This window comes from Pantherophis guttatus, chromosome 3 (genome assembly GCF_059756535.1).
Source record: "Pantherophis guttatus breed Tessera chromosome 3, ASM5975653v1, whole genome shotgun sequence".
NCBI classification, from domain to species: Eukaryota; Metazoa; Chordata; class Lepidosauria; order Squamata; family Colubridae; genus Pantherophis; species Pantherophis guttatus.
Window position 1 is genome coordinate 51,915,178 of NC_142065.1, and position 26,962 is coordinate 51,942,139.

Consider the following 26,962-nt stretch of genomic DNA (forward strand, 5'->3'; position numbering starts at 1 on the left):
AATGGTTTGCACGATATGCCTCTATAAATTCCCTCACTCTCATTGTAAGAGAAAAGGTTTATATGGACAACTATAGTTTTCCTTTAATTAACATCCTGATGCCATGTTTTCTTTTCTTCCTGTCTCCCTTTCCTAAATTACTTGTTGATTTTTTGCAAGTATATAAATTTACTAACTGGAATAAAGTTGTGAATCAACTGCATTTGAAAAATATGCTGAACAAATACATCTAGCCACATACTGATCATAAGATATAATGAAGCAACTTTTAGTAACTTTTCAAATTCAGAAAACCACCACAAGAAATAGCAAAACTACATTTATTGAAAATGAATTTTATACATTTCAGAATGCAAAGGTTGTTCCATATAGAATTGGTCTCCAAATAAAACCAACAAATCACATACAAAGTGTACTAAATTGTACATTGCATTTAGGAACAGCCATATGCAGATACAAAATAATTGTCATCTACCAAAATAAGGCAGAACCCAGGCACAGCGGCTAGTCAGTACCTAAGTGTAGTATAACCTGCTAGGAATCATACACAACCAGCAGTGTGTTGCTTATATTTACCTTAAGCCAGGATTTTTATTTTCTCCCATGGCCCAGCAGGCCAAAATCCAAAACTTTTGCAGTTTTGGGGATATGTGGAAGATACATCAGTGATTACTTAATAATTCAGCTCAGCAAAATATAGCAACTTGCATTTACTAGTATAATATAATTGCTTGGCCAATTAAATCGAAAAATTGCTTTAGAACAAGGAAGTGTCATCCTAGAAAAGTGAGTTTCAAAAAGTACTATGAGCTTGTGCAAGATGTCAAGAACCAGCAATATGAAAGTGGCAGCCTATGGGGATTGCGTGCTTCAGTGCAACACAATTATGGTTATGAGTTCACAAATAACATTAACAATAATGGCAATTAAGCTTTAACAGGGTTCCTTTTAAGTTAGAACTTAATACTTTCACATTTTAATTAGCTGGGACTTTTAATTCACTTTGAGAACAATACCAACATAGCTGGGGTTAAAATGAGAAGGAATAAGGACTCAAGTTCATATGGACCACTCTCTAAACTGTGAGTTAGGTGCCAGCATTGTGCATTCAAATATATAACCTATTTTGTTAGAACCCTTGCTTTATAGTGTTCCCAAACACACCATTGGAATCCAAATGCTAATGCTTCCATGCAAGGGGAAATGGCAGTGTTTGTTTTTTTTTAAAATGAATGATTTAATTTTAATTTAATTTTCATAAGCTTGTCAATATACTATCCTTGTTTGTAAGTGTCCTGAATTTAGCCAGTCATAATGGCAAACAAGCACACTACACAATTACAGGATAGTCTACTGAGATCTTGCCACTGTCCAGATTGCAGAACTCAAAGTTAGTCTTTTGCTTATAGCAATATGCTTTATTCAATTTCACTAAAATAAAAAAACACACAATCCCTCTAGATATTTCCTAATTACAAAAGACAAGCAGAATTACACCTTGTACTGTAAATTCAATTTACCCGCATGCATACTATCCTTGCATTCATAATCTATCACACTGTGCACAACAACTATGTACTATATTGTCATAATGCAAAAGAAACACATTACTGTAATGGAATAGAATGTAACACAAATGTTCTTCCCTTTGAAAAGTTGTTGGCTGGTCAACTCTCTTAAGCTATCTGGTTACCCTGAGGGTTTTCTACAGCTTTTTAAGGCTTATTAAGCACCAGTTATATATGCTACATGTTTTCAATATTTAGCAAGCACCAGAATTTAACTTCAAATCCATCATTATCTAGCAAGTAAGCAAAATCCTAGCCTCATTATGGATGAGACACGTCCAAACGTGGTAATTGTAAAACTAGGCACTAGATACTTAAAAGCAGAAGCAAGCCTTGCTTCCTTTAGGCTTAAGTTAGATGCAAATATTTCATTTGCTTCTTCCTCACTGACGTTTCTGTGTAGATTCACATCTAGAAAGCTACTTGGATAGCAGCCTTTCTCAGACTCTTGGAGATAGCAAAACTTGTGGCATTGAAAATAAGGATGAGGAGAAAGAGTTTAAATTACTGCTTTATGTGGTAGAAAGGCACATGGCACACTCTCAGAGAACATGTATGTCACTATGGCATGTATATAGCTACAGTAAAAAAAAAAATCGTTTTTTAAAAGTCCAGTGGGTAAGAACAGATGAAACAGAATGAAACAATTTATGGTCAATGTAAATGGCTGATATTACTGCAAGCTGCTTCAGATCTTTCAAAAAGAGGGCTTTTGAATAATCCTGGAACTGACATATCCTTCCCGATCTAGTTGATCAGAATACTTTAGGTGCTCTTTGTCTATTAATTTATAAGAAAAGAACCAGAATATATTAAAGCTTCATAATTTTATTCAATTACCTGATAAAAAAATTAATATACTTAAAAATATTCTGGCACATAATTTTCAGGTCAATCCTTTTTGTGTTTCCAAATGCATTACGTGTACGTTTCTTTATAATCATTGTGCCGTGACTGAAAATAAATCATCCTACATACTTAAAAATTAAATTACAGGCACAGATCAGTAAATGAGAATAGTAAATGGTACATTGTGTAGAGAGTTGGGATTTGCCTGGATAAACTGGATATCATAATAATGTCAAAGAGCCCAGTGTAACTACTACAACCAAATAGAAACTTTGATTAAACAATATGAATTCATGTAATTTGCATTACAAAACTATAGAAGCTTGAAATCTTAGAATCATTCTCTTTTTAGAACTATATATTGGCTTTTATATGTAAAAGATCTGAAAGAAGGGAAGGAAGGATGACATATTGTTTCCTATTTCCTTACAGTATTGCCTACAAAGTGTTAATGTTATTACTAGTGATCTGCTTTTTTTTTACCAAATAGAAAAAAATATTCTTTAAACAGGTTTTACTAGAAATTGCCACCATTGCTCATAACATTGCTTATAGACTACATAATGTTATACATACCAGAAATTTATTAAAAGGCATAATACTTCCAGATGACTATTTTAGTACCAGCAGTAAAGTGCCGCAGGTTTTGAAGCCATTACTGGACTGAAAAGATGCTATCAAAAAAACACGAATAGCCCTATATTTAAGGCAAAAGGGATTCTGCCATCCTATGGGATAAACTACTGAGAATCAGCTCTCTCACCATAGTAATTACTGCTCTGCTTCTTCTGTAATGCCTTAGCCCTTAGAACTGAGCTGTATTTTCAGACAGCACTTGTAAGACAGAACACATCATACTCGTAATTAAAAGCCTCTTTCCTTTGTTGATGAAGTAACAGTCTTAAAAAAATTTACCTAAAGACCAAAGATTAATTAATAAAATCTGCAAATGCATCTGTAAGTGCGATTTGTGGAATTTTCCCCGTTCCATCACTTGTAATGTAAACAGAGCATAAGATGTCATTTTGCATTCTTCAAACTTTCACAGCCCCCCGGGGTAAAAGTTTTGAGACAAAAGTAAACCATCTAGCAAAGAGCTGTTATTTTCCTGACTTCATGTAGGATGGTATTGCCCCTCGAGCAGTCAGGCCTTCAAAACGTTTGTAGGTATAATTGATAAAGACCCAGTCTTTGTTCTTGTAGTCTGTTTCTGGATGGTTACCTGTGGTCACTGATGAAAAACAAAATTCAGAAGGAATATTAAACCATTTAATACACGACAGAAGTTTGTTGTGAATATTAAGAGAGTTGCAAGATGGGAGAATATTGTCATTCAGCTTGAGTGTATTATAAAGAAGAGAAAGAGAGAATTAAAAATCTAGAAGGGAGGGAGGGAGAGAGGAAGGAAAGAGCATGACATCAACCCTGCTAAATTAAATCAGCTTTTAAACTCATAGAACGAGTTTAAAAAAAAAATCAAGCATTTAATCATATATGAAATAAGAGATTCATGACAATGCATTTCGTATCAAAAAATATCAAAAAGGACGGGGGGAAGACATTAAGATCACAAAGATGCCAGCTGCTTTCTATCATTCTTACCCTACAATCCTGACCAGCCTTCTTTTCGATGTAATCTTAAAACTGGACTGTAGTAAACTCCTCTAAATTTGGAGTTTCTTTTTCTTTTTTAGTTCCCATTTCTGGGATTCATCTACTGTATCCAGGCGCTAATAAGGATAATCTCTGCTTAGCTTCTGAGATCAGCCAAGGCCAGCTAAGTATTGCCATCAGCTAAGGCAAAATTAACAGCAGGGATATGTAAAACTTACAATTCTAAGAAAAGCTACAACAGGGGTGTCAGACTCATGTCATCATGGCGGCATCATGTGACACATCAGGACTTTTTCTCCCCCCCCCTTTGCTAAACCGGGCGTGGGCATGGCCAGCATATGACACATCTGGCCCACGGGCCAGGAGTTTGAAAGCCCTGCACTACAACATTCTGTCAATCTGGACATTTCAGAACTGGTCTGCTCATTTCCTGGAAATAAATCTTCTGTAATGGGAAATAGTTTACTACTGTATTATGAAGCTAGCGTTTTGTCAAAAGAAAAATGGAAAATCTGATGTTCTCAGAATCCTCTGTCTCTGGAGGAGAAACTTTTGCATACTACTTAAGAGGAGATATGACACCCCCAAAGTAGAGACTCTCTACCACAGATCCACCCTGCTCCTAAGTGAAAAAGCCTAAGGATTTGCAGTGATTTTTTTCTACGAAAAGGCTATTACTTGAGAGAATCAGTGAAAGCTAACGTCTCACTTAAGAATAAAATAAAGCCAAAGAGATTAATAATATACCTGCAGATTTAAGGATATCGGATTCCGGAAATTCATCGAAGTTTGATGTGTCATCAATACTTTTGATTTCTATGGAAATTGCCGCAGGTCTCTCCCTGTGAAAGAGAATCAGAGTTAAATAAGTGGTCTTGCAAGGGAAAATAATTTGTTCCACCGTAAACTGAATATACAGTGTTATTGAAACTCAATCTTGACCACGCTCATAGTTGTCGCAGTCTTTCCCTACTGTGTGAAAACTGAACAAAAGCTGAGAAGAAAATACTGTACCTGATATGCTCCCAGTCAACTCCTTCAAAAAACGGATTTGTTTTAATTTCTTCAACACCTGGGGCACCGATTCGATGTTCCCATTCACAGCAAAATCTGAAGACAAAGACACCATGGAGGATTCAGAAGTATTTAAATATGAACTACTAACTAGAAAAGAAAGTATCCTCAGCAGACAAATAAATATATTCATTCCAAGACAGCACACCTGTTTCTGAGGCAAGCCTTAATAACCTAAAAAAAATAAGAGTATCAGCGCTGATACAATGCTACTGCTATAAACAAACTGGAAAAAAAATGCAGGGCCTTACAGCTTTCCAGGGAGCTAGAGAACATACTGAAAAAATATAGTTTTTAATATGATATATCAAAATACTAAATGAATGAAATCAACATACTAATGAAATACTGTTTTTGTATAAAAAACACTGGTTTTCCCCCAAGCCCTGGATGTCTTATAAGAACCTTTCCATTGCACTTTGAGATATGAAACTTTCAATTGCTAGAAAGTAATACATATAGGAATACAATCCCTCCTCTCTTTATTCAATGTGATCAGGATGCTTATTTTCTTCAAATAAGCAATATTTTGGCTTATTTGAAAAGCCAAATATTGGCTTTTCAAGAAAATAGGAAATAATTTAAGCCCCCCATTGGATGGTGAAGGTGGACTCAGCCCAGCACAGTTCTATGCTAAGGTATTAAGAGCTCTATTATTCTATTTCCTTCCTTAATAATCAGTCAGGTACTTAAGAGAATCCCACAAGTAGAGACACACGTGAAACAGCATCCACCCACTCACGTTCCTCAGTAATAGTATTCAGAATCGGACCCCCTCCCTGGACTGAATATTACATATAATCATGATTGTAGCCATGTTAGCTATACATTCCATGCATTTATTCATGAAATGTTAATTACATAGGTACAACCAAATCTATGCACTGTTTGGAGGAAAAAAATTAAATTCAAAAGAAAGAACATAGTCAAAAAACAAAGAAAAGGCAAGATACCATTTTAAAAAGCATCAGATTGTAGGCAGCTGTCCTGAATATAGGATTTTCAGTTTATGCAGCATATGGACCAAATCTCTTGTTTGAAGGAAATGGAGTGCATGTTCTGGAATACACCCAATGCTCTCCTGTTTTCTATGCAATATGAAGTATAGGGGAAAGTGCTGGGTGAACCAGATGGGGGGAGGGGGGCTGAAAGCATTGGCTGAGGGAAGGGATGGAATGGTGAAGCTGGGAAAAAGGCAGGTGGGCCAACAGATTACTGTTGGAAGCAAGGGACAATGTGCACCAACCGTGCTAGATTTGCTCTCCAATCCAGATTTTCTTCTTCTGAAAACGTGGATCAACCTAAATATTTTTAATTCTATTTCTGCCAAATCATGGCTAACCCAACAGCTCAGGAAAATGTCTAGAACATGATGGCTTGTTTCTAGCTCAAAACAGAACTATTTTTTCATTTCTTGAACAGCTCCACTTATACTCTTGAATATCAGTGCCCGAGTTGGATAGTTTATAAAGCAATTTTATAATTTTAGAAAATGACAACCCAAATCATTGAATACTGCACATTAGTGTTTGTGCAATGAAAACCAAAATATCAGTTTCATCACTCTCTAAGACTTCAAGGTTAGCAATTATAGATTTAGGTACCTTAAAATGAGATCTTTGGCTCTCTCAGAAATAGGAACTTCTGGGGGGAATATTAAAGTCTCTTTCCAATTCATTACTTTCTTGTATGTTTCTTGAGGAGTCTCTGAACAGAAAGGAGGGTAACCTGAGAAAAACATAAAAGTTAGATCAGTGATTAATGAAGCAAGCCTATACTGGTTACCAATTCCTACCTCCACACATTTCATTTCAAAGTTAAACATTACAACTGCAAATAAAAATCAAGATAATGTTTCACCTCAAGTTGTATTCTGTTTAGAAATCAAGGAACAGATTAAGATCTGTGACCGTATCATAGCTCTTAATTTGGATCTACTATGTTATTCCTTACCAATTAGCATCTCATACATTATGACTCCAAGGGACCACCAGTCGCAAAGCTTATTGTACCCTGTCTGCATGAAGACCTCTGGAGCAATATAATCTGGAGTTCCCACGGTGGAGAAAGCCTGAAATGAAACAGTATTTATTCAATGATTTTAGAAATATTCCATCTGTGAACAAAGGACTGGAGTAGCCGAAGAAAATTATGCAAGATATACTGCTTTTGTAATAATTCCCTGAAACAAGCTTGAGATGTGAAACTTGGTGATGGGGTGGTACTTTCTTTCTAAGTCAATATTTAACACAAATGTACTTTTGGAGAGCAGTTTACTTCAGACTGAATTATTTATTAATGCAAATATTATAGCATTTCTATTTGCTAAATCAGTTTGGCTAATAGTTGCAATATTTAATATCAAGTCTAATGACGAGCCTGTAGTACAGTGGATTAAAGCACTGTTATTAACAGATTAACATCTGCTGCTTGCAATTACTGCAAGTTCAAATCTCATCAGGCTCAAGGTTGACTCAGCCTTCCATCCTTTCAAAGATAGGTGAAATGAGGACCCAGATTATGGGGGCAATAAGCTGACTTTGTATAAATATACAAAAGTATGAAGGCTATTGCTTAACGCATTGTAAGCCACCCTGAGTCTCTGGAGAAGGGCGGCATATAAATTAAAGCAAAAAAAAAAAAAAAAAAAGTCAACAAATATTAAGATTGTGCTGTTGTTTGCTTTCTATCTCCCAAAGCTTTGCCCAAGTACATATATCTGGCATCTGTCTGTAATACCTTAAAGCAGCTGTTCCTTTCTCCAGGATTTCATAATCCTGAGACAAGATACATTTGCTTTATAGCACTAAAAATGATAAGAGTTTTACTTGTGCATGTTCTGTCAGATCTCCCAAAAATCACATCTGAAGATTGACCTGAATATCTGTGACATAGGAACAGTATGGCTTACTAATGGAGGAAATCTAATATGCTGCTGGGCCATGTCCTCTTATCAATACCATCATTTTTATATGATAATATTAGAATGCAGGTTATTTTACTCCCTCTTCCAATGCCTTCAAAGGGTTTGTAGGATCTTATAGACTTGTCACAACACTGCTTTCAGGATTATACCATCTACATATGTAAATGTTCCTCCACACAAGAGAAGTGCAGACTCCAGAATCAGGGCTACTACAAGCATTAGCAATGCTTACCACCTGTACTCTTCCTATATATAGGAGCTTTATCTAACCTGCACTAACAGAACAGAGAAATAATTACAGAAGAAATCCTACCAGAAAAGGGTGTCTCCTCTGCCTATTTTACTGAGACCCCAGTTCCACTCATTTCTACTTCCCTTTTCAACTACCAGTATTTCCATCTGATTTAAGAACTAGAATCCAAATGTGTTTTTCTTCACTCTTCCCTTATCTTCTTTTTGTTTGTTTTGGTGTTATTTATGATCACATACTTATTTGCAAGGACTGTCCTGTTTGTAACTAATCTTATGTCAAATGAAGCAATATAAGAAATTATCTAGAGAGCACTACCCACCAACTGTCTTCTGTTTCTTTTCCAAGTTTCTGCTTTTCTTTTGGAATTCATATTCTGAAAAGCTGAAGATAAATAACCAAAGATAAATGACATTGGTATTTTTCCATATTGGACTGTTTTTATCTACTGAAAAGAAGAAATAATTATAACATGGTTAACGTCTTTTTATATATTTGTTCTGAACCCTAATGGCCCACATTCTCTCCTCTCTCCTTCCCAAAAAATGCAATGAAAAGAATAAACTAGTGCAAGAGGAAAGTTGCTGTATATGAATGAATAGCATTAATAAATATTCCTAAAATATATGTATTTAATCAAATATTTTGTAGGCATTTGAAGCTAGAAACAGCAAGAAGTCAAAAACATGTGCATAAATTCTGAATAAGCTACCCAACTTCACAAAAGTATTATATGAAGGCAACATCTCACCTGCTTTATTTATCAATTACTGCTAAAAGCTGAACTGAAGGTACAATTCCAAGATAAAAGCATTTCAATATCTAAGCTTAATGGGGTTGTCCTTAGGCACAGGATAAAGCTACACATGTTGTATAAAAGACATTTAAATCACACTCCCACGTTTATTTTTTTTTATACAGATACCAGTACTATTATGTAGTAGAAAATTACCAAAACATTTATTTTAAATGAGCAGAATCTTTTTTACTGCAAATGCAATTCTCCTAAGGAGAAGATCTATCTTTTTAACTTTAACGTATGAACAGTATCCATATCAAGCCTAATAGGTAGTTCCCACTTAGCAATCACACTTAGGCTGAGTATTTTGGTCTCAAGTTGTTGTGGTTGTTATGTGGGTCACCATATTACCTGATTCGATTTGACAACTGCTTTTAAGCTACTCATACAGCACGTCACCATGTGGTTGGTAAGCAAATCCATTCTCTCAAATGGGCATTTTTTGCCAGAAGCAAGCAAAACCACTGCAAACCTTAGCCACGTAACTATGGGATATTGCAACCAATCAAGTGCCTGAAATGCAATTATGTGAACTGGTGTGTGTGTGTGTGTGTGTGTGTGTGTGAGAGAGAGAGAGAGAGAGAGACAGAGACAGACACAGAGAGAGAGAGAGAGATACAGACAGACAGAGACACAGACAGACAGACACAGAGAGAGAGAGAGACAGAGAGAGAGAGACAGAGAGAGAGAGACAGACAGACAGTCAGACAGACGTTTGGGGATGGGTTGTAAGTTTAAACAGTCATTAAGTGATTGGTTATTAACCAAGGATTACATGTATATCATGACAGGCAAGAGCGACAGTGTGCTTGTTTATAAGAGCTTTATGAAGTAGTGCCTGGTTTGCTTGTTTTCTCTTTTCTAGACTCTTTTCTTTTATGTTTGTATATTGTGTCTGAACATAACCTGCCTGAAAGCAGAAAGCATTTTGTATGTTACTTACTTTATATAAGCTACTTTTCTGCTAAATTGCAAGATAATAATACTTAAAATTAAATAAGTATGTGAGAGCCACCCACAAAGGAAACAAACTCTTCTAAACATAGAGACCACCAGGTAGACTCAGAGCGGATAAGAACAAAAGAATATTTGAGGGCACTTATTATTTGGGTGATTACAAGTTTGTTTAAATGATATAAAAAGGCTTACTGAAATCACTAGGAAGATTATAGCTTAAATTCCTATAGAATTCTGTCCTATGTGCTTTCTTCAGTCCTGTGCAAAGACCAAAGTCTGACAGCTTCACATGGCCCTGAAAGTAAACAATGCAAAAATAAGAGAATTAACAGCACAGAATAGCATTCAAACACTAAATACTTAGCAAATATCACACATTTGGTGTTTTTTTTAGATGAACTTTTATATTTTAAAATAAAGTAAAAAAAAGAAAATTTCTGTATACTATTCTTTGCCTATTAATCACACAATCAGCTATGCAGAATCAGGTGGATTCTTTAAATAAATTAGGAAAATAAAAGGTAATATAAGTAAGTATCCCAGGAATTCTTAATCAAATCAATAATATAATGCAAGGATTCAATCACATCTGTCATTCCGTGATAGGCATTCATACTTTTCTTGTTACAGTGAACAGAATAGTATACTGTGCAAAAGATGGAACACTTAAAAAATAAATTAAAAGGAAAGCTCTATTAGATGCCTGCTGATTATTGTTCTGGAATCTTCCCTGAGAAAAACCATATACATTTTCATTTTCAGCAAAGTTAGAATGATCAGGTTTGCCCATGCTGCAGAATGCCCTTTAACTGGCTTGCATCTTGGGCCTTTCTTTCTTTCTTTCTTTCTTTCTTTCTTTCTTTCTTTCTTTCTTTCTTTCTTTCTTTCTTTCTTTCTTTCTTTCTTTCTTTATTTATTTATTTATTTCTATACCGCCTTTCTCCCGTAGGACTCAAGGCGGTGTACAGTCAAGAAAAATATAGACACACAAACATCATAAAATTGCTAATTAAAATTATTACTTAGTTTGGTCAATTAAATAAAACCCAGAATTAGATAACATTTAAAAAAAAAAAATCATTCACGTTTGTATGTTTAGCCCTGCCTGTTGGAACATCAGGGTCTTGAGGGCACAGCGGAAAGCACGGAGATCAGGGATATTCCGTATCTCCGGGGGCAGTTCATTCCAAAGGGTTGGAGCCCCCACAGAGAAGGCCCTCCCCCTGGGAGTCGCCAGTCGACATAATTTGACTGACGGTACCCTGAGTAGTCCCTCCCTGTGAGAACGAACTGGTCGGTGGGAGGCTATTGGTGGCAAAAGACGGTCTCGTAGGTACCCAGGTCCTAAGCCATGGAGCACTTTAAAGGTGATAACTAACACCTTGAATCGCACCCGGAAGATGACGGAATACAAAGATGCATGTTTTACATGTTCTACAAATGCAGATATTTACTTAAGATATTGTGGAAGAATGTTTAAAAAGTATTTTAAAAGGTTAGCTTGCTTTCAATCAAAATCATTTCATTGTCATGAGTCTAATTCTACACATAAAGCTCCTAAAAAGCAACCCCGTTTCAATATGTTCTTTCTTGAAGGCCAGCAAAAAGTATAAGGGAACATCCGAAAGAAAGGGTACTAGCTAACAGAACTGCATCTTTTCCTTACTTATTTATTGTGCCCCTTAAACAGTATTTCAAGTGCCATGACAATATTTCAAGAGCTAAGTCGCAGGTGCTAACAACAGACTTCCACTAGACAACCACACGATTCACTGAGTCATCGTTTTAGAGACATTTCCTTACCTAAACAGAGAAACAGAATGACCATCGGCAGGCAAAAAAAAAAAAAAAGTTGGAGCAGGAGTGATTTCCAATTTCCTGCCAGTTTCCTCATTGGCCTTCCCTGTAGGAAGCTGGCAGGGAGTGTTGGAAATGTTGATTATGTGCCACAGCAGTGCAATGCTGTGGTAGCACTGAAGTGGCCACAACATTGCCAAATTTCAATCCCATGAGACTGATGGGTCCCAGATTTTGGACACATTCTCTAAGTTAACCCATTTGAGATATATTGATTCAAAAATTGTTGCTCTGTGATGCACCATTTTGTTCAACTGAAGGTTACAAACAACCAAGCAGACATGAGAGTTTTAGTAGTATATAAATTTCAAGCTTAGAATAGAGATAGTTTTATTCTAGATAATTTTATTTAGAATGATTCTAAATAATTTAAAAAAAATGATAAAGCCTAGCATTCTAATAGGAAATGCTAAAGAAAAGCTAGCCAAAAAATAGCACTCATACTTTACTGTCCAAGAGAAGATTATCTGGCTTGATATCACGATGAATAAAACCCAGCTGATGAATTGAATCTATAGCTAACACAGTCTCTGCTATGTAAAATTGAGTCTCCTCTTCTGTAAGGGTATCTTTTTTCATTAATAATGTCATCATATCACCTGCATGCACAAAAGAAAGTGAAGGCAAGTTAATTCACCTCTTTTATAAACACAGTTATTGGCACTTCACTTAACTGAGCTTACTCTGTACTCTGTATTCTCTACAAAATCTTTTTTTCTCTGGAACAATTTCACCTACTCCTTTTTATTTATTTGCATCCTGACTTTATTATTTTTACAAATAACTCAAGGTAGCAAATATATCCAAGAAACCTTCCTCTTCCTATTTTTCCCACATTACAAATCCCTTTGAGATAGGGGTCAGGGAGGGAGGGAGGGAGGGAGGGAGAGAGAGAGAAAGAGAGAGATGACACACAGAGAGAGAGACAGATAGACAGACAGACAGAGACACAGAGAGAGAGCTGGAAGTTGAACTCAGTCTCCTGCTTTCTTTACCACTAGAATTTTCACAGATACAATTCCAAACACGCAAAAAATATCTTCCCATTCCAAAAACCTGCTGTGGATTACTTCAGGATGTTTTACCCTAATCAATGCTGTTTTAAAGAAAGTTATCAGTAAGGACATACAAAATACCATTACTACAGATAACCACCCCATCACAATTATAGTTGTCTGTGATATCAACATTAACTTTTGAATATATTTCCCTCACACCTACCATTTCTTTTTAAAACAGCGATTGTTTTATAGCTAAGAAAACTAGTAACTGCAAGTTTAGCTATGACTCTAAAAAGATAGATATTGAGCAATAAGCTGACAGGCTTTGATTAGGCTCCCCTACTCCCCCAGCAAATATGCAAAATGGAGCACAATCATTACTTCAGTAGGAATGCCAGCACAAGCAACCATTTTTTGACAGGCCAAAACTTTCACATACTACTTCATTTTTCAAACGAGTTTTCACCTATTAACAAGAATTAAATTCAGAATCAGAACATATATCCCCAACAACTGATTCAAATAAACAGCTTAAAAGTAAACAATTCAAAAACAAACAACAATGAATAATTACCTCCAGGTAGAAACTCCATGATAAGATAGAGGTTTAGCTTATCTTGAAAGCTATAAAACATTTTTACAACCCACAAACTATCTGCCTCCACTAGAATGTCTCGTTCTGCTCGAATATGGCCAACCTGGAGATGGATATATAAATGAATGTGTTTAGTTACAGGTACCATTTTCAGATATTTGTAAAAAGCATTCAGGCATTTCTACCTCTATCGTAATTTTAAAATGAACTGTTTTTATGAATACCCAGTAGCATGACTGCCATTTGGGACACATAAGCCATCATGAAAATAACGAACTGTAGTCTAATACAGATACTGTATTAGTAAGAGTAAGAGCCTATAGTACAGTGGACTAAAGCACTGTTATTAACATCTACTGCTTGCAATTACTGCAAGTTCAAATCTCACCAGGCTCAAGGTTGACTCAGCCTTCATCCTTTCAAAGGTAGGTGAAATGAGGACCCAGATTGTGGGGGCAATAAGCTGACTTTGTATAAATATACAAAAGTATGAAGGCTATTGCTTAACGCATTGTAAGCCGCCCTGAGTCTCCGGAAAAGGGCGGCATATAAATTAAAGCCAAAAAAAAAAAAAAAAACCTTTCCTGTACAATATGCTCATTAAAATCTTCAGTGACTAGATAGGAAGCATGTGGTCCTTCACATATTGCTGAGTTACAGCAAAAACAATTACCTATCGTTGACCATACCGACTGGGATTATTAAGAGAAATATATACAGGTACGCACTATTCTCCGCTGCTTTAGCATTAGTCTTTTTAACTTTTGAATCATAATTTTTGGCAAATGTTCTTTTCATTGTTAATTCAGTATTTATTTTGTTAATCACTTGCATTTCCACTGTGCAAAGAGTAGTCTATAAATTGCAAAATTAATATTAATAATGTAGCCAAAGAATATTTTAAATAACATGCAGTTGGAAAATCTGCATTAGTAAGTCGTTTCAGAAGTGGGGAGATTTTCAAATTACATTTTAAAAGTGATCAGAATATCCTTCTAGCTGGATCTCCTTCATGGGCAACATCTTCAGCAGATCCTTAGTAGATAAACAGAGCTCCCGGTTAAAGAATGATGAGTCATTATAGCTAGGGACCTGCCCACATAAAGGAAAGGCATTTATATGTTAGACACTTTTGAATTTGGTTTGGACACAATGGGTAATCGGTGGAGCTGAGCCAGGACTGATGTTATGTGCCTTCAGTGAGGGACACCCAACAGAAGCCTGGCTACTGCATTCGAGACCCACTGTAGTTTCCATTAAAGGCATATCTATTTGAAGAATCAAAAGCTGAAATTATTAGCTGGAAACATATAAATACTTAGAAATAAACTTAAAATTGTTCTTTATCAGTCAATTTGCCTTCTAGTTACTTAGAATGCAGTACTGCAGGCTGCTTCTGCTGACTGCCACCTGCCAACAATTCGATCCTGACTAGCTCAAGGTTGACTCAGCCTTCCATTCTTCTGAGGTCAGTAAAATAAGGACCCAGATTGTTGGGGGCAATATGCTGACACTGTAAACCGCTTAGAGAGGGCTGTAAAGCACTGTAAAGTGGTATATACTAGATTTTTTGGAGTATAAAACACACCTTTTTCCCCTCTAAGAGGTTGAAAATTTGGGTGCGTCTTATACTCCAAATGTAGCTTTTTTGAAGCTTTTTTTCAGCCCTAATGAGGTGCTAATGAGGCACTAGCAAGTGATCTTCCCAGCTTTGCCTGCTCCTTCAACTCTCAGCTGTGCTTTAACAAGGCGCTAGCGAATGAAGCATCTCCGGATCTTTGCTCAGACTCTCAGCTGTTCTTTAGCTTTTTTTTCAGCCCTAACTAGGCAATAGCCGAGTGAAGCGATCTCCCCCGTGCTTTGCCTGCTTTTCTCATTGCTGCTTCCTGCCAACTGTGCCTTAGAAGCTGTTTTTTATCCCCAAGCAGGGGATAAAAAAACCAGCAAACTAATGTGCTGAAGCTGACCAGACTAAGGATGCTAGCCAGATGAATACCTGGTAGGCAGATTTCTCTCCCCCCCCATTTTCCTCCCCAAAAACTAAGCTGCGTCTTATACTCCGGTGCATCTGATACTCCGAAAAATATGGTAAATGTAAGTGCTATTAGTATTAAATAATCATCATTCATTCAACTCTGGTTCCTGACATATCCTTCATTCAATATTCACAATTAAAATGACTTTCAGAACATTTTCTTTAGGATTTCTACAAATGTTCAGTTAAGTCCTATGAGAGTTACTCCCATGTAAATAGTTTAAAATGAATGTTAAAAATTCAACAGTATTTAAATGAAGATGGAAAGGATACAAATTCAAGAGGAGCTCGTTTTTGCTAAAGTTCCAAAAATATCAGTATTAATATTGAGTCAATGTAGTGACTAAAATGACTGTTTTTGTTTCCTCAAGGAAAGTATCACTTACCTTCCAGAAATTCCAGTTATTTTTAGAGTGGTAATTCAAGAAATCCAATTACCAGTCCAAAGGTTTGATCAAAAAACATACCCCCTCACCCCAACTTCAATAGTAAGAATTAGATGGCATAAACCTTTTGGAAACTGAGTTTACCTGCTCTTTTTCTAGCATGTCAGCTTTTCGTAGGATTTTCATTGCATATACATGCCCTGTGTCTTTCTTCTGAACAAGCCGCACCTAGAAGTTAGACAACAATTGTTTTTGTGTTAATACATCTCAGATATTTCAGTTTTTCTCTGCTAAGGTTATAAGTGACAGAAACCGACCTCTTTCTTTATAACAGCATATACATCTGTATCAGCAGGAAGAAATCTTGTGCCCTCTACACGTTTTCAGCTGCTACTCCCATAAATCCCAATTAACACTTCCAGTACCTATAAGACTTGATGTCCAAAATATAATCTAGGACACTGGGTTACCTACTTCTGTTTCATTGCAGTAAAAATGCTATCTAATAATGAACACTAGCCAATATGGATGGTGGTATTATTTTAAATATTTGTGTATCACTTCTCAATGTAAAAATCCTGAAGCTGTTTACATCATTTATAAAAATGATTGTAACTTTAAAACAATTCCTTAAAAAAAAGTCATGAGGAGGCAATGTTGCATTGCAGGGATGTGTTCATTCCCTAGGACAGATGCAATCACAGAGGTGTCTTCAAAATCAACTCCAAAAAGTAATATTGGGGACATGATTACTAAGAGATAACCAAAGATTTTGAATAACTTGTAACAGCACAACAACAACATGATGAAACTTCAAACAAAACAAAAAGCTCCATTCATTCATTATGCTAAACCATGACATGTTTTAATAAATCAATATAACACAAAGATATAAAATATGGTTTATAAACCACTATGACTGATTTAATTCATTGGTCTAAGTTAATACCAAACAGAAACATATTATGATGTATGAATCTAATCTAATCTAAGGTGCAACCAGTATGCTTCTCTGGTGGATAAATTAGAACTTTTAAACAGTTGAAAAAATGAAGTTAACTGATGTTATCCAATTTTCAAATTAGCAAATAAAATACTGTCTTCTAATTAATAAAATAGCTAAGTTTTTTTTTAAATATATAATTTAGGATGCAGAAATTAGTAGATTATTATGGAGATCAACATGAAACTCCACATCATTTGGTAAAATAGAATGTTAAAAATCAACTATTGCCTAGTTATTCATTTGTTTTAGAAGACATACTGTATTATTGACATCTTTTTATAGTCATATACAAAGGACTGGTAATCGTAACACATGCACTAAAAATAGACTACCCAAAATTTTGTCTCTTTTTATGTAAATCAGCATGATTTCTGGACAAGAAATTGCCATTGCCTTCTTCCAGGATATTTTTTCAGCTTCTCAATTTAGCCTTAGATCTGGTACAGATCCCAACAAAGTACTAGCCAGGAATGACCCTGATTATTTTCCAAGCCCAGAGCACATTGAACAGGCTCTGCCATTTGCTAAAACTTCAAATCATTAGTCCTTCTAACATTATTAGTCTCAAAATCGTACCTCCCCAAATGCTCCTCTGCCTATTACTTTTAAAGACTCAAAATCCTCTAGTCCAAGCCTTGTTCTTTTCAGGCGCAGAAACTCTGTCTCCTTTCGGGCATGTGCCGATCTTCTTAGTCTTTTCTAATATATTTTTAAAGGAAGAAACAACAACAATTAAAGTATAGTCATTCACAGCGATAGCTTTGGTACATAATCACCAACAAGTTTTAGCACATGCAATAATACCTCTTCATCTTTTAAGCCTTCTTCTTCCATCACTTTTTCTAGCTTCTTTTGTCTAAAAAAAATTGAAAATACCATGGATTAGGAAATCCCTATCTTTGTCTAGATGCATACAATTTCAATATTGAACAAAGTCATTTCAAAAAACAAGAAACAATGTGAAAAATTTGGAGTTTGTACTTTCACTACATTTCTTCATTAGGACTAAAACTGATTTAATTTGAGAATTAAATTAAAAAAGTAAATTCAGAATGTTATTTGTCAATATCCTGCCTGGTATATGGTATTTCATCAATAATTAAGTCATTTATCTTTTTATTTGTTAAAGAATATCACACCAAAGTATGAAAAATGATGTGATTATAGCCAAAACAAATTTTAGATATTATGTAACTCAATATAAGTCAATTATGGAACATCTTACTACTTTGATCAACACAGGTTTGTGATTAAAAAACAACAACTAATTGAGGTAACAGGGAAAATGTATAGGCTTCATATCGAATCCCATCTAATATTTGATTCTCAGTGCACAAAAACAAAATAATTTCACCATACTACAGAGTAAATGTGAAAAGCAGATGTCCTATACTTCCACATTAATTCTCAATTTTTAAAAGTAAACGTAAGTGTGACAAAATAAAAGAGAAATTGCAATATAATTTGAAAAAGATTCAAACTTCTCTTACAGGCAGTCCTCAACTTACAAGCACAATTGAGTCCAAAATTTATGTTGTTAAGTGAGAATTTTTTTTGTCTCATTTTACAATTTTTCTTGCCACATTTGTTAAGTGAATCACTGCAGCTGTTAAATTACTAACAAGCTTCTTAATTGAATCTGGTTTCCTCATTGATTTTGCTTGTAGAAGGTCTCAAAAGATGATCACATGACTCTGGGACACTGTAACCGTTATAAATGTGAGTCAGTTGTGAAGTATCTGAATGTAAAACATGTGACCATAAGGATGCTACAACAGTCATAAGTGTAAAACACTGTCAAGTCACTTTTTTCAGTGATATAACTTCAAACAGTCACTAAATGAACTGTTGTAAGTTGAGGACTATCTGTATTATATTATTATCTTTCTTTCCATAAAAAGCAGGATAGTTCTATCTTTATCATAAAAATGATGTCAATATAGATTCAAAGTATTTAAAAACCCAATAAAATAAACACATTGGTGCAAAAAAAAAAGGGGGGGGACGACTTCTTCCATCATTTTCCAGTATATAGGGCTTATTATATAAAAAAGATGGTTTAAAATTTTCATCTAGTATTGAAATTAGCCAACTTAATTTCCAGTGAAAATATGTTCCAGAGACAAAGTGCTACTCCAGAAATGTATTACTATAAACACCAAAAATCTTTGTTTCATTTGATAATAATATGAACAACATTTGCATTGGCACTAGCAAACAATACAGATAAAGGTACTCATTTAAGTAATCAGAATTATATGTGTTAAAATATTTTGAACTGGGATTGGTAATAAATTGGGATCCAGTTCTGTTCTTTAAAGGCTAAAATTATGTGGATCGTGCCACTGTCATTTCATACAGAATCTGCATGCTGTGCTACAATATTTATAATATCCAGTATTTTATCCCATTTAGTGCCCTTTAAAATGATTTAATTAGCAGGTTACAATAGCATAGTCTGTTGTGATCAAGCTATTTATATTGAGGATGGGCAGACAAACCAGACAAAAGAGCTAGTAAGAGATTCTATGCTGCTAGTTACTAGACCCGATGACAATGTAGAGTGAATGAATACCTTAAGAGTGCCAGAATAGTCTTATTTCCCTAATCTATAGACTGGGAAACAAATAATCCACAATACTACCTTCTTGTTGATTTTCAATTTATTGCCTTATTGATCCTATTCCTGCCTTCAAACATCTGTATAGTTTCACCTGATCTTGATGGACAAGAGAAATAGAGCTTAGGCATCATCAGCATCATTATCTTTTTTTCATCTGTTGACTCCATTCAGCGGTTTCATATAAATACTGAACCATGTAGGAAAAAAGTATAAATTTATGCAGGCTCCTTTAATATAACTACTAAAGGGCAGAAAATATTTTCAGAAACAGCTTTACAAATAAGAGCAGAGTCGCTGTAATACAAGTGCCTCCAGCTCTCCACAACTCTAGAAGGTCAAAAGCAGTAAACAGAAAATTATAGCCCTTTCTGGCTATGTATCCAGAATCAAGATGACAAAAGTAAATTCAATCCCAAGAGTTAAATTGAGTTAAACTAACAACCACTCTTATTTTTGATAATTAAAAGGTATCCGCTAAATATATTTGACAGTTCAAATCTCACCAGGCTCAAGGTTGACTCAGCCTTCCATCCTTCCGAGGTGGGTAAAATGAGGACCCAAATTGTTGGGGGCAATATGCTGACTCTGTAAACCGCTTAGAGAGGGCTGTAAAGCATTGTAAAGCGGTATATAAGTCTAAGTGCTATTGCTATTTATTGCATACAATTTTTACAGGTCTTTAATTCACAACATACAAATGGCATGGCTATATACTGCAAAAGATTGTCCAGCACTTTTTTAGAAATCTTTTTCCGCATAACTGATCTTCTAACTGAAAAGATTACTGAACACCCCCCCCCTTTAAGTGATCAGAGACCTTCATGACTACACCTACCATGTTTAACTGCAAAGACAAGGAACAGCCAACTCAAACTAATACTTGCAAAAGCCTATTCAGTATGCAAAACTAATATGATCTAACATGGTCCTTTAAAACTAGTAAAACCAGTAGAGAGGATTCTCACATTTTCTTCTCCTGTGGAAAGAGGCCTTTAGTAGAAACACAGCTTTCTTTCTGTTCCATTATGTGCCCCAATGAAATTTCTTATCAAGGAAATACCTTCATCACAGCAATAAGTAGCAAAAGGAAGGAAAGGGTGGGTAAATAGATAACTGGGGAAAAAACCAATTTCAATTTCTGACTAGAATGAATGAACTAAATAGCTTTACAGAAATATACCATCTCCCTCAGGAAGGAGTTATTTTCCATTCCAAAATTTATTAAAAAGAAGCTTGGAACTTCTAATGGTCTCTGCATAGTTTTATGTCCTTCATAGCAACAAAACACTACATTGTGTTTCATTAAGCTATTCTTCAGAATCCCAAGATCTTTTTCCTGGTTATTTACTGGTGACGTAGAACACCTCAGCATTCATGGAACATTAGGATCTTTGCTAAGACAGACCATTTTGTACTTGTATATATTGAAAACTATTTCACATATTAATGCCCACTCCCTACAGTATATCTAAGGGGAAAAAATGAGAGCATCATGGAAATAGGTTTCCAAAGGCTTCAACGTTTACCTTTTGCATCAGATGTATACTATGTACTGTAGTGTGCCCCATGAGAGCAGATATATTGTGGAAGGAAAAAGTGTGTAACAGCACAGCCTCCACTGTTGTCTACATCGTATCGCAGTCAGAATTAATTGGATGGATATTACTCTGGCATCTACCATTAGGATTGGACTGATTGATAATCAGCTTTAAAATTGATTTTAAAATTGTGAAGACCCAACAGATTGGATTAATGGGAGAAAAAATGTTTAAAAAACAGTATTTTTATAAACTGAGATAGTTGGTATAACGGTTAAGGCACTTAGCTAGAAACCAGGAGATTGGACATTCTAGTCCTGCCTTAGGCACAACAGCAGCTTGGTACCTTAGGGTGAATCATTTTTCTCTCAGCCATAGGAAGAAGACAATGACAAGTCACTTCTGAAAATTGCCAAAGAAACTGCAGGCTTTCTACCTTCACAACTTGTATGTATGCACAGATAGTTTTTATTTTCATTTTTTCATGTATTTATTTATTTAGTTTTTACTCAGCTCAACCCGGTGACTCTTGAAAAGTCAAATTATTAGTAAAAGGTAATGAAAGATCCATTATCCTGATTCATTCATCTTATTAATACACTTATTTGGGTAAAAAATAAAACTGATTTCATAATAACTGAACTGAAAGATAAGCATAACCATTGGCTTATAAATGTTTCCATTATTTAGGTATGCACTATCCTCCTTTTCAATTTAGTTGTTACTTTTAGTCTCCTATTCAAAATAGCTTATCCACTTTCCATATACTAATGGAGAGAATAGAGCATCTTAAATTTTTAATACTGCATTCCAGGTACAAAAGTTAGTTCAATAAAAACCTAATATTAGACTGCCTGATCAACGGCTACTTCATTCATTACTGGCTTCAAAATAGAAAAAGAGGAAAAGAGAGAAAATATTGTTAAAGTAAAGGTTTCATTCACTGCAGACTATTAGCAATACAAGATGAATGCTACTTTTCATGTAATCTAGATAACTTTATTTCAAGTTAAACTACGTTGTTTATATTATTTCCAGCTATACTTGCTTTTTAAAAGAGTCAACCTACCCATTTGAACTGAAGCAGAGTGGGGGGGGGGGGGAAGGAAGGTACATACACACACGAGTTATTACAAAAACAACTGAAAGATTTTTATGGCTTAAGACACAACTATAAAACTTTATAGTGTTTCCATAATGGGAACATATTTATTAGGTCTCTATTCCAGCTTCCTTTCAAGATTTCAAGTCAATGTACACAATAAATTATCCATTTATTTTTCCCAACAGCTCTGCCATATAGTGGAATTAGGAAAAACTGGCCAGCCCAACATTATCCACTGAGCTTCAGCTGAATATGGACTAGAATAAGATTGAATAGAACAGAATAAGATATCCACTCCAACATCTTAACCACTATATCACTTAAGCTCCAAGAGGAGAACTGAGTGAAAGTAACCAGAACCTACACCAGAACTCAGAACCTGTAATGTTGTATTAGAATGACATTGGGAGACAAAAGGAAGAGCTGAAGTCTAAATAACTATCATGCAAAAGGTATCTCAGTCCACAGAAGAAAGAGGCATGGGAAGTATCTCAGGAGGGGCTCTCTCTAGTTTTCTGGAAAGTAAAAGAGGCGGAAAACTGCTTTCAGTTTGAGGAAAGATTCTGTTATTTTACCTTACAATACAATACATTTTACCTTTACCTTACAATAAGGAGAGTGATAGGGTTCATGGTTTGTGCTTTCTGTCTAGATTACTTCAAAGGGCTGACAGAACCTGATCATCTCTACTTCCTATATCAACAAGCCTTTCCTACCTCAACATCAAATACACATCTTTAACTCATTGTCTTTATAACTAATGTTTGTCAGCCTCTTTTAGAATTGAGGATAACAAGGCGGGGGTGAAATAATTAACTATTTCCTCACAAGAAAATTGAAGAAATGGAAAATGCAGAATGCAGAAAGTATATGAGGAATACGTATGATGACAAAATAATTTTTTGTGCTTCCTTTGCTATTGATGAAAACTGAATGGGGGGAGGGGTGCAACTGTCTGCTTACTGCATACTAAAATGGTTTTCTTTCCACTGACCTTATACACATGGTATTCAGCTGCTAAGATAGTATTCGGAAAATTATAGTTGTTTTAAGATGCCTAAATTTGTTTTGTGTGGGACTTCATTTCCCCAAACTTCTAACATGACATACGGAGTTATAATGCAATTGTTCATACAACATTGTCTTCAAGTATACTGAACAACAATCTAGAAAGAGTATAGGAATAAGCAATATAACCTACAACCAGATAGAGTATTCTATCACTTTGTACATTATATCTAGCACACTCTGTATTCATGCAGAATATCTGTCTTTCAAAAACATTCACATTAATCTCCAATGTGAATCTGAGCTCTGCCTCTAAAAGTGACTACCGTATGTAAAAAAGATAGCAAATGTAGTTATTTATACTATGAAAGAACTAGCATTATGTCACAAGGGGCATAGAAACATGGAGTACATGATAATAAAAACAGAGTTTAGAAGTTGTCATTTTAAAGAACAGAGTACAGCAGAGTTGAGCAAAATGTGGAAATGTTTGTATTACATTGCAAAAATTAGTGTTTTGTCTAGTGTTTCAGTAAGTCTGAAAATCCTAGAATTTAGAACAATTTTATGCACTCAATGATTTCACAGGTATTTCTACTGCTGTCTCATTTTATTACAACTCCTATATCAACAGTATGCTACCTTAAGTTTTTAAAACATAGAATCTTAACTTTCTATCAAGTTTCTTGATTATCTTAATCAAACTTACAAATGAATTCTAGAATCCAATGTAATTTATAAATTCCCAGCCTCAGTTCAAGAGGATTAATTAAATAAGAGTCGCTCTGAATAATTCAAAATAGTTCTTCCTGATTTTTCACCTGGGCTTAATTACCATTTATGAGATAAGCCAACAACAGGCTCATCCATTGCATCTTAATTACTATTACTCTCTTCTACTCCCCCACAATCTGAAAACTTAATATTTTATTCGTCCACCAATAAAATTTAATTTTATTAATTTATAGAGCTAATTTAAGTAGCTCAACACACATATACCTTAAGAATCCCCTTCCACTAGGAAATATTCTTTATGGGCCTTACTCCCCATCTTTGGAGTAAAGGAAGTAATAAGCAACATCACATCCAATATCATATTGCAGGTGACCCCAATCTCCAGGCTATGGACCGGCATGGGTCTGTGGTCCACCAGGAAACACAGGATCCAAGCAGTGTGCAAAACCACGTCAAAAACTGCCTTCCATGGAATAGGTCCCTGGAGCTCAAAAGGTTGGGGGCTGCTGTCATATCGACACCACAAGGAGCTTTTTTTCTATACTTAGTTTCCCAACTACTATATTTAATATTGTGCTTCTTTTCTGCTCCTAGTGCTCTTTTAAAAAAATTTTATGCAATAACTTCCAAACTGAAAATTGAAATTTGTATTAAATACCGCAAACGAAATAAAATATGTATGTACTGGAATGCATTTACAAAAAAGTATTTTCTGACAGCTATCTAAAGAAATACAGAAAGCTGCTAAGGACCTTCCTGACTACTCAGAGCAGAAAAGTTGTTTTAAAAATATATGATTTAAAGGGTGAGATTTGCAGGAAAGACAAAAAAATGTACTTAGAAAGGCTGCTTTTGATTATCATGCTCAATCAAGCCAAGCATATTTCGCAACACAAGTTATGTTTATGCTGGACACCCTGAAATCAAAAGAAAGAAAACATTAAGCTAGGAGAAGAAAAACAGCTTTTAATTCAGGAAAAACTTTCCACTCATTTTCATAAAGCAGAGACAAGTCAAGAAATATTTACTGTTGGGCATTTTAAAGAAATGTTACAAAAACTGTTCAGCATAATAAAAGATCAGTGCACTTGAGGCATTCAAGTTTTTAATCTTGAAATTAATAAAGTATCCCATATTCATATAACAATATTTTACCTCATTTCTCTTTCTTCATGCTGGGCAATCAGATTACTGTAGAAGTTTTCTAATGTCACTTTTGTCATTGTAACTCGCTCCTTAGTATGGTTACTCATAGATGAACAAGGTGCTGGACCCGTCATTGCCATAATTACTTTAGGAGATGGAAAGAAAAATAAAAATATTCTGAGGCTAGGTTCTTTACATTCTTTTTGCTTAATTGAAGAAAATATTCATACTGAACACACAGAAATGCAATACAATAACAAGTAGTAATCCAAACTGGAAGCACATTTGAAGGCCATATTGTTACAAAATAATTTCACACACTGGACTTCCTCTTTTTTAAAAAAAACCAGAGTTATAACCAAAACAGAAAGAAATGCAGTATTTATGTCAGGAAATAATTTTTAGCTCCCTCATTCTTTCTCTAAAACAACACAAATTACTGGAAGTTAAAGGTAGCAAAGGCAGCAAAAGTTGGTCGCAAAGCTGCCAGTCCTTTAAAAACGTTTAAAAGGCAGTTTTAATGAAGTTCCTGTGCCTATTTTCATGCCGCCAACATAATTAGCCAATCTGGAAACACCTTCAGTACTCTTTACAAGAAACGATGTGCAGTTGCTTAGAATGCAGCTGAAATTTCTCCTTAGTTCGACCCAAGAGTGTCTTTGAAGGGATATTCAAAAAACCACTAACATGTTTTGCTTGATTTGACATCCGAAAAAAGTTTCCTGAACTATTGCAGCTGCTACTCAGCCGTCGTTCATATACCGTAGGAATCCTTTTAAAAAAAAAACAACCCATCCCTGATCATTTAAATCTCCCCCAAAATCAAAGTCTTGCGCGTGCCAACCATACGTGGGAACAAATATAAAAAGTCGGGTAAAGCTTTCCTCCTTAAAAAAAAAAAAAAGTTCCGCGGAAAGGAAACAAAAGACCGCAGGTGCGGACAAAGAAAGCAGAGGAGGAAGACGCCAGGTGCGCGACCCGCTAAAGATCGACAGAGCCAGTCTAGAAAAAGGGGCGAGGAAGCAGAGCCACCGTCTTCCGCCGAGTACGGCCACGCCACCAGAAAGGGGACGAGCCGAGCCCAGCACGATGGGCACCGGGAGGAGAGGTCTTCGCCCGCCGGGCATAACTTTTTTGCAGGGAAGTAGAAAGGTGGACCCTGAAGACAGAGGAAGGACAAGGAGGCGCGGGGAGGAGAGTAACTTACCAGCGCCCTCTTCCAAACGGGGCAGCCCTGGAATCGAAAGAAGAAGCCTCGCCGATGAATTCCCGCTCAGGCCCCGGACACGGGAGAGAGAGAGAGAGAGAGACAGAAAGACAGAAAGCCGCTCCGGAGGCCTAACCCCGCCTCCCCCTCTAAAGAAAGCCGGAGCCTGCGACGGGACAAGCGCCAGCTCAAAAGCCTGGCCTCATCCGCATGCGCAAAAGCTCTCCAGGTTTCCGCCTTCTTTGGGAGGCGCGGCTGGCTGGCCGGGGTCTTCGCGGAGGCGGGGTCGTTCAATTTGTTTTAGACGAGTGCAGAGGTGCGCGTGCGCCGGGTTGTCTCTCGGGCTATTGCGAAGTTGTGATTAAATCCGGTTTTTGAGCGTATATGAAGAATTTGGTGGTTTCTTTTTCCTGTGCAATGCGAATTGTGCGTTTTACCACTAGGCGTATTCATACGGAAATATGTTCCAGGGCATTACTTTACTCTCGAGTAAATATGAGTGTATTTCCAGGTTGCAGCATTAGCAATTAATCTCAATGGTGATGATGTTAACTGGTAGGTTTAAGAGTGCGATTCCCATCTACATAGGATGGCGATGCTGAAAAGTTTTGGACATCTGTCTGTCCTTGTATACAGTTATTCAAAATGGTGTGTCGCTAACTTTAAGGAGACGGCTCTAACCA

General features: G+C 35.8%; 1 protein-coding gene across 1 annotated transcript; it reads right to left on the minus strand.

Annotated features, from left to right (window-relative positions):
- Positions 1-306: 306 nt before the first annotated feature.
- On the minus strand, positions 307-26,523 carry STK38 (serine/threonine kinase 38). The gene is made up of 14 exons (XM_034414673.3): positions 26,280-26,523; positions 25,082-25,217; positions 17,722-17,773; positions 17,494-17,616; positions 16,056-16,139; positions 13,470-13,593; positions 12,339-12,493; positions 10,230-10,332; positions 8,604-8,665; positions 7,059-7,176; positions 6,710-6,833; positions 5,046-5,141; positions 4,779-4,873; positions 307-3,648 (listed from the first exon to the last, which is right to left on the minus strand). Exons 2-14 carry the CDS (start codon positions 25,210-25,212, stop codon positions 3,518-3,520), a joined length of 1,398 nt encoding a protein of 465 aa, XP_034270564.1. The 5' UTR covers positions 25,213-25,217; positions 26,280-26,523; the 3' UTR covers positions 307-3,517.
- Positions 26,524-26,962: the final 439 nt, after the last annotated feature.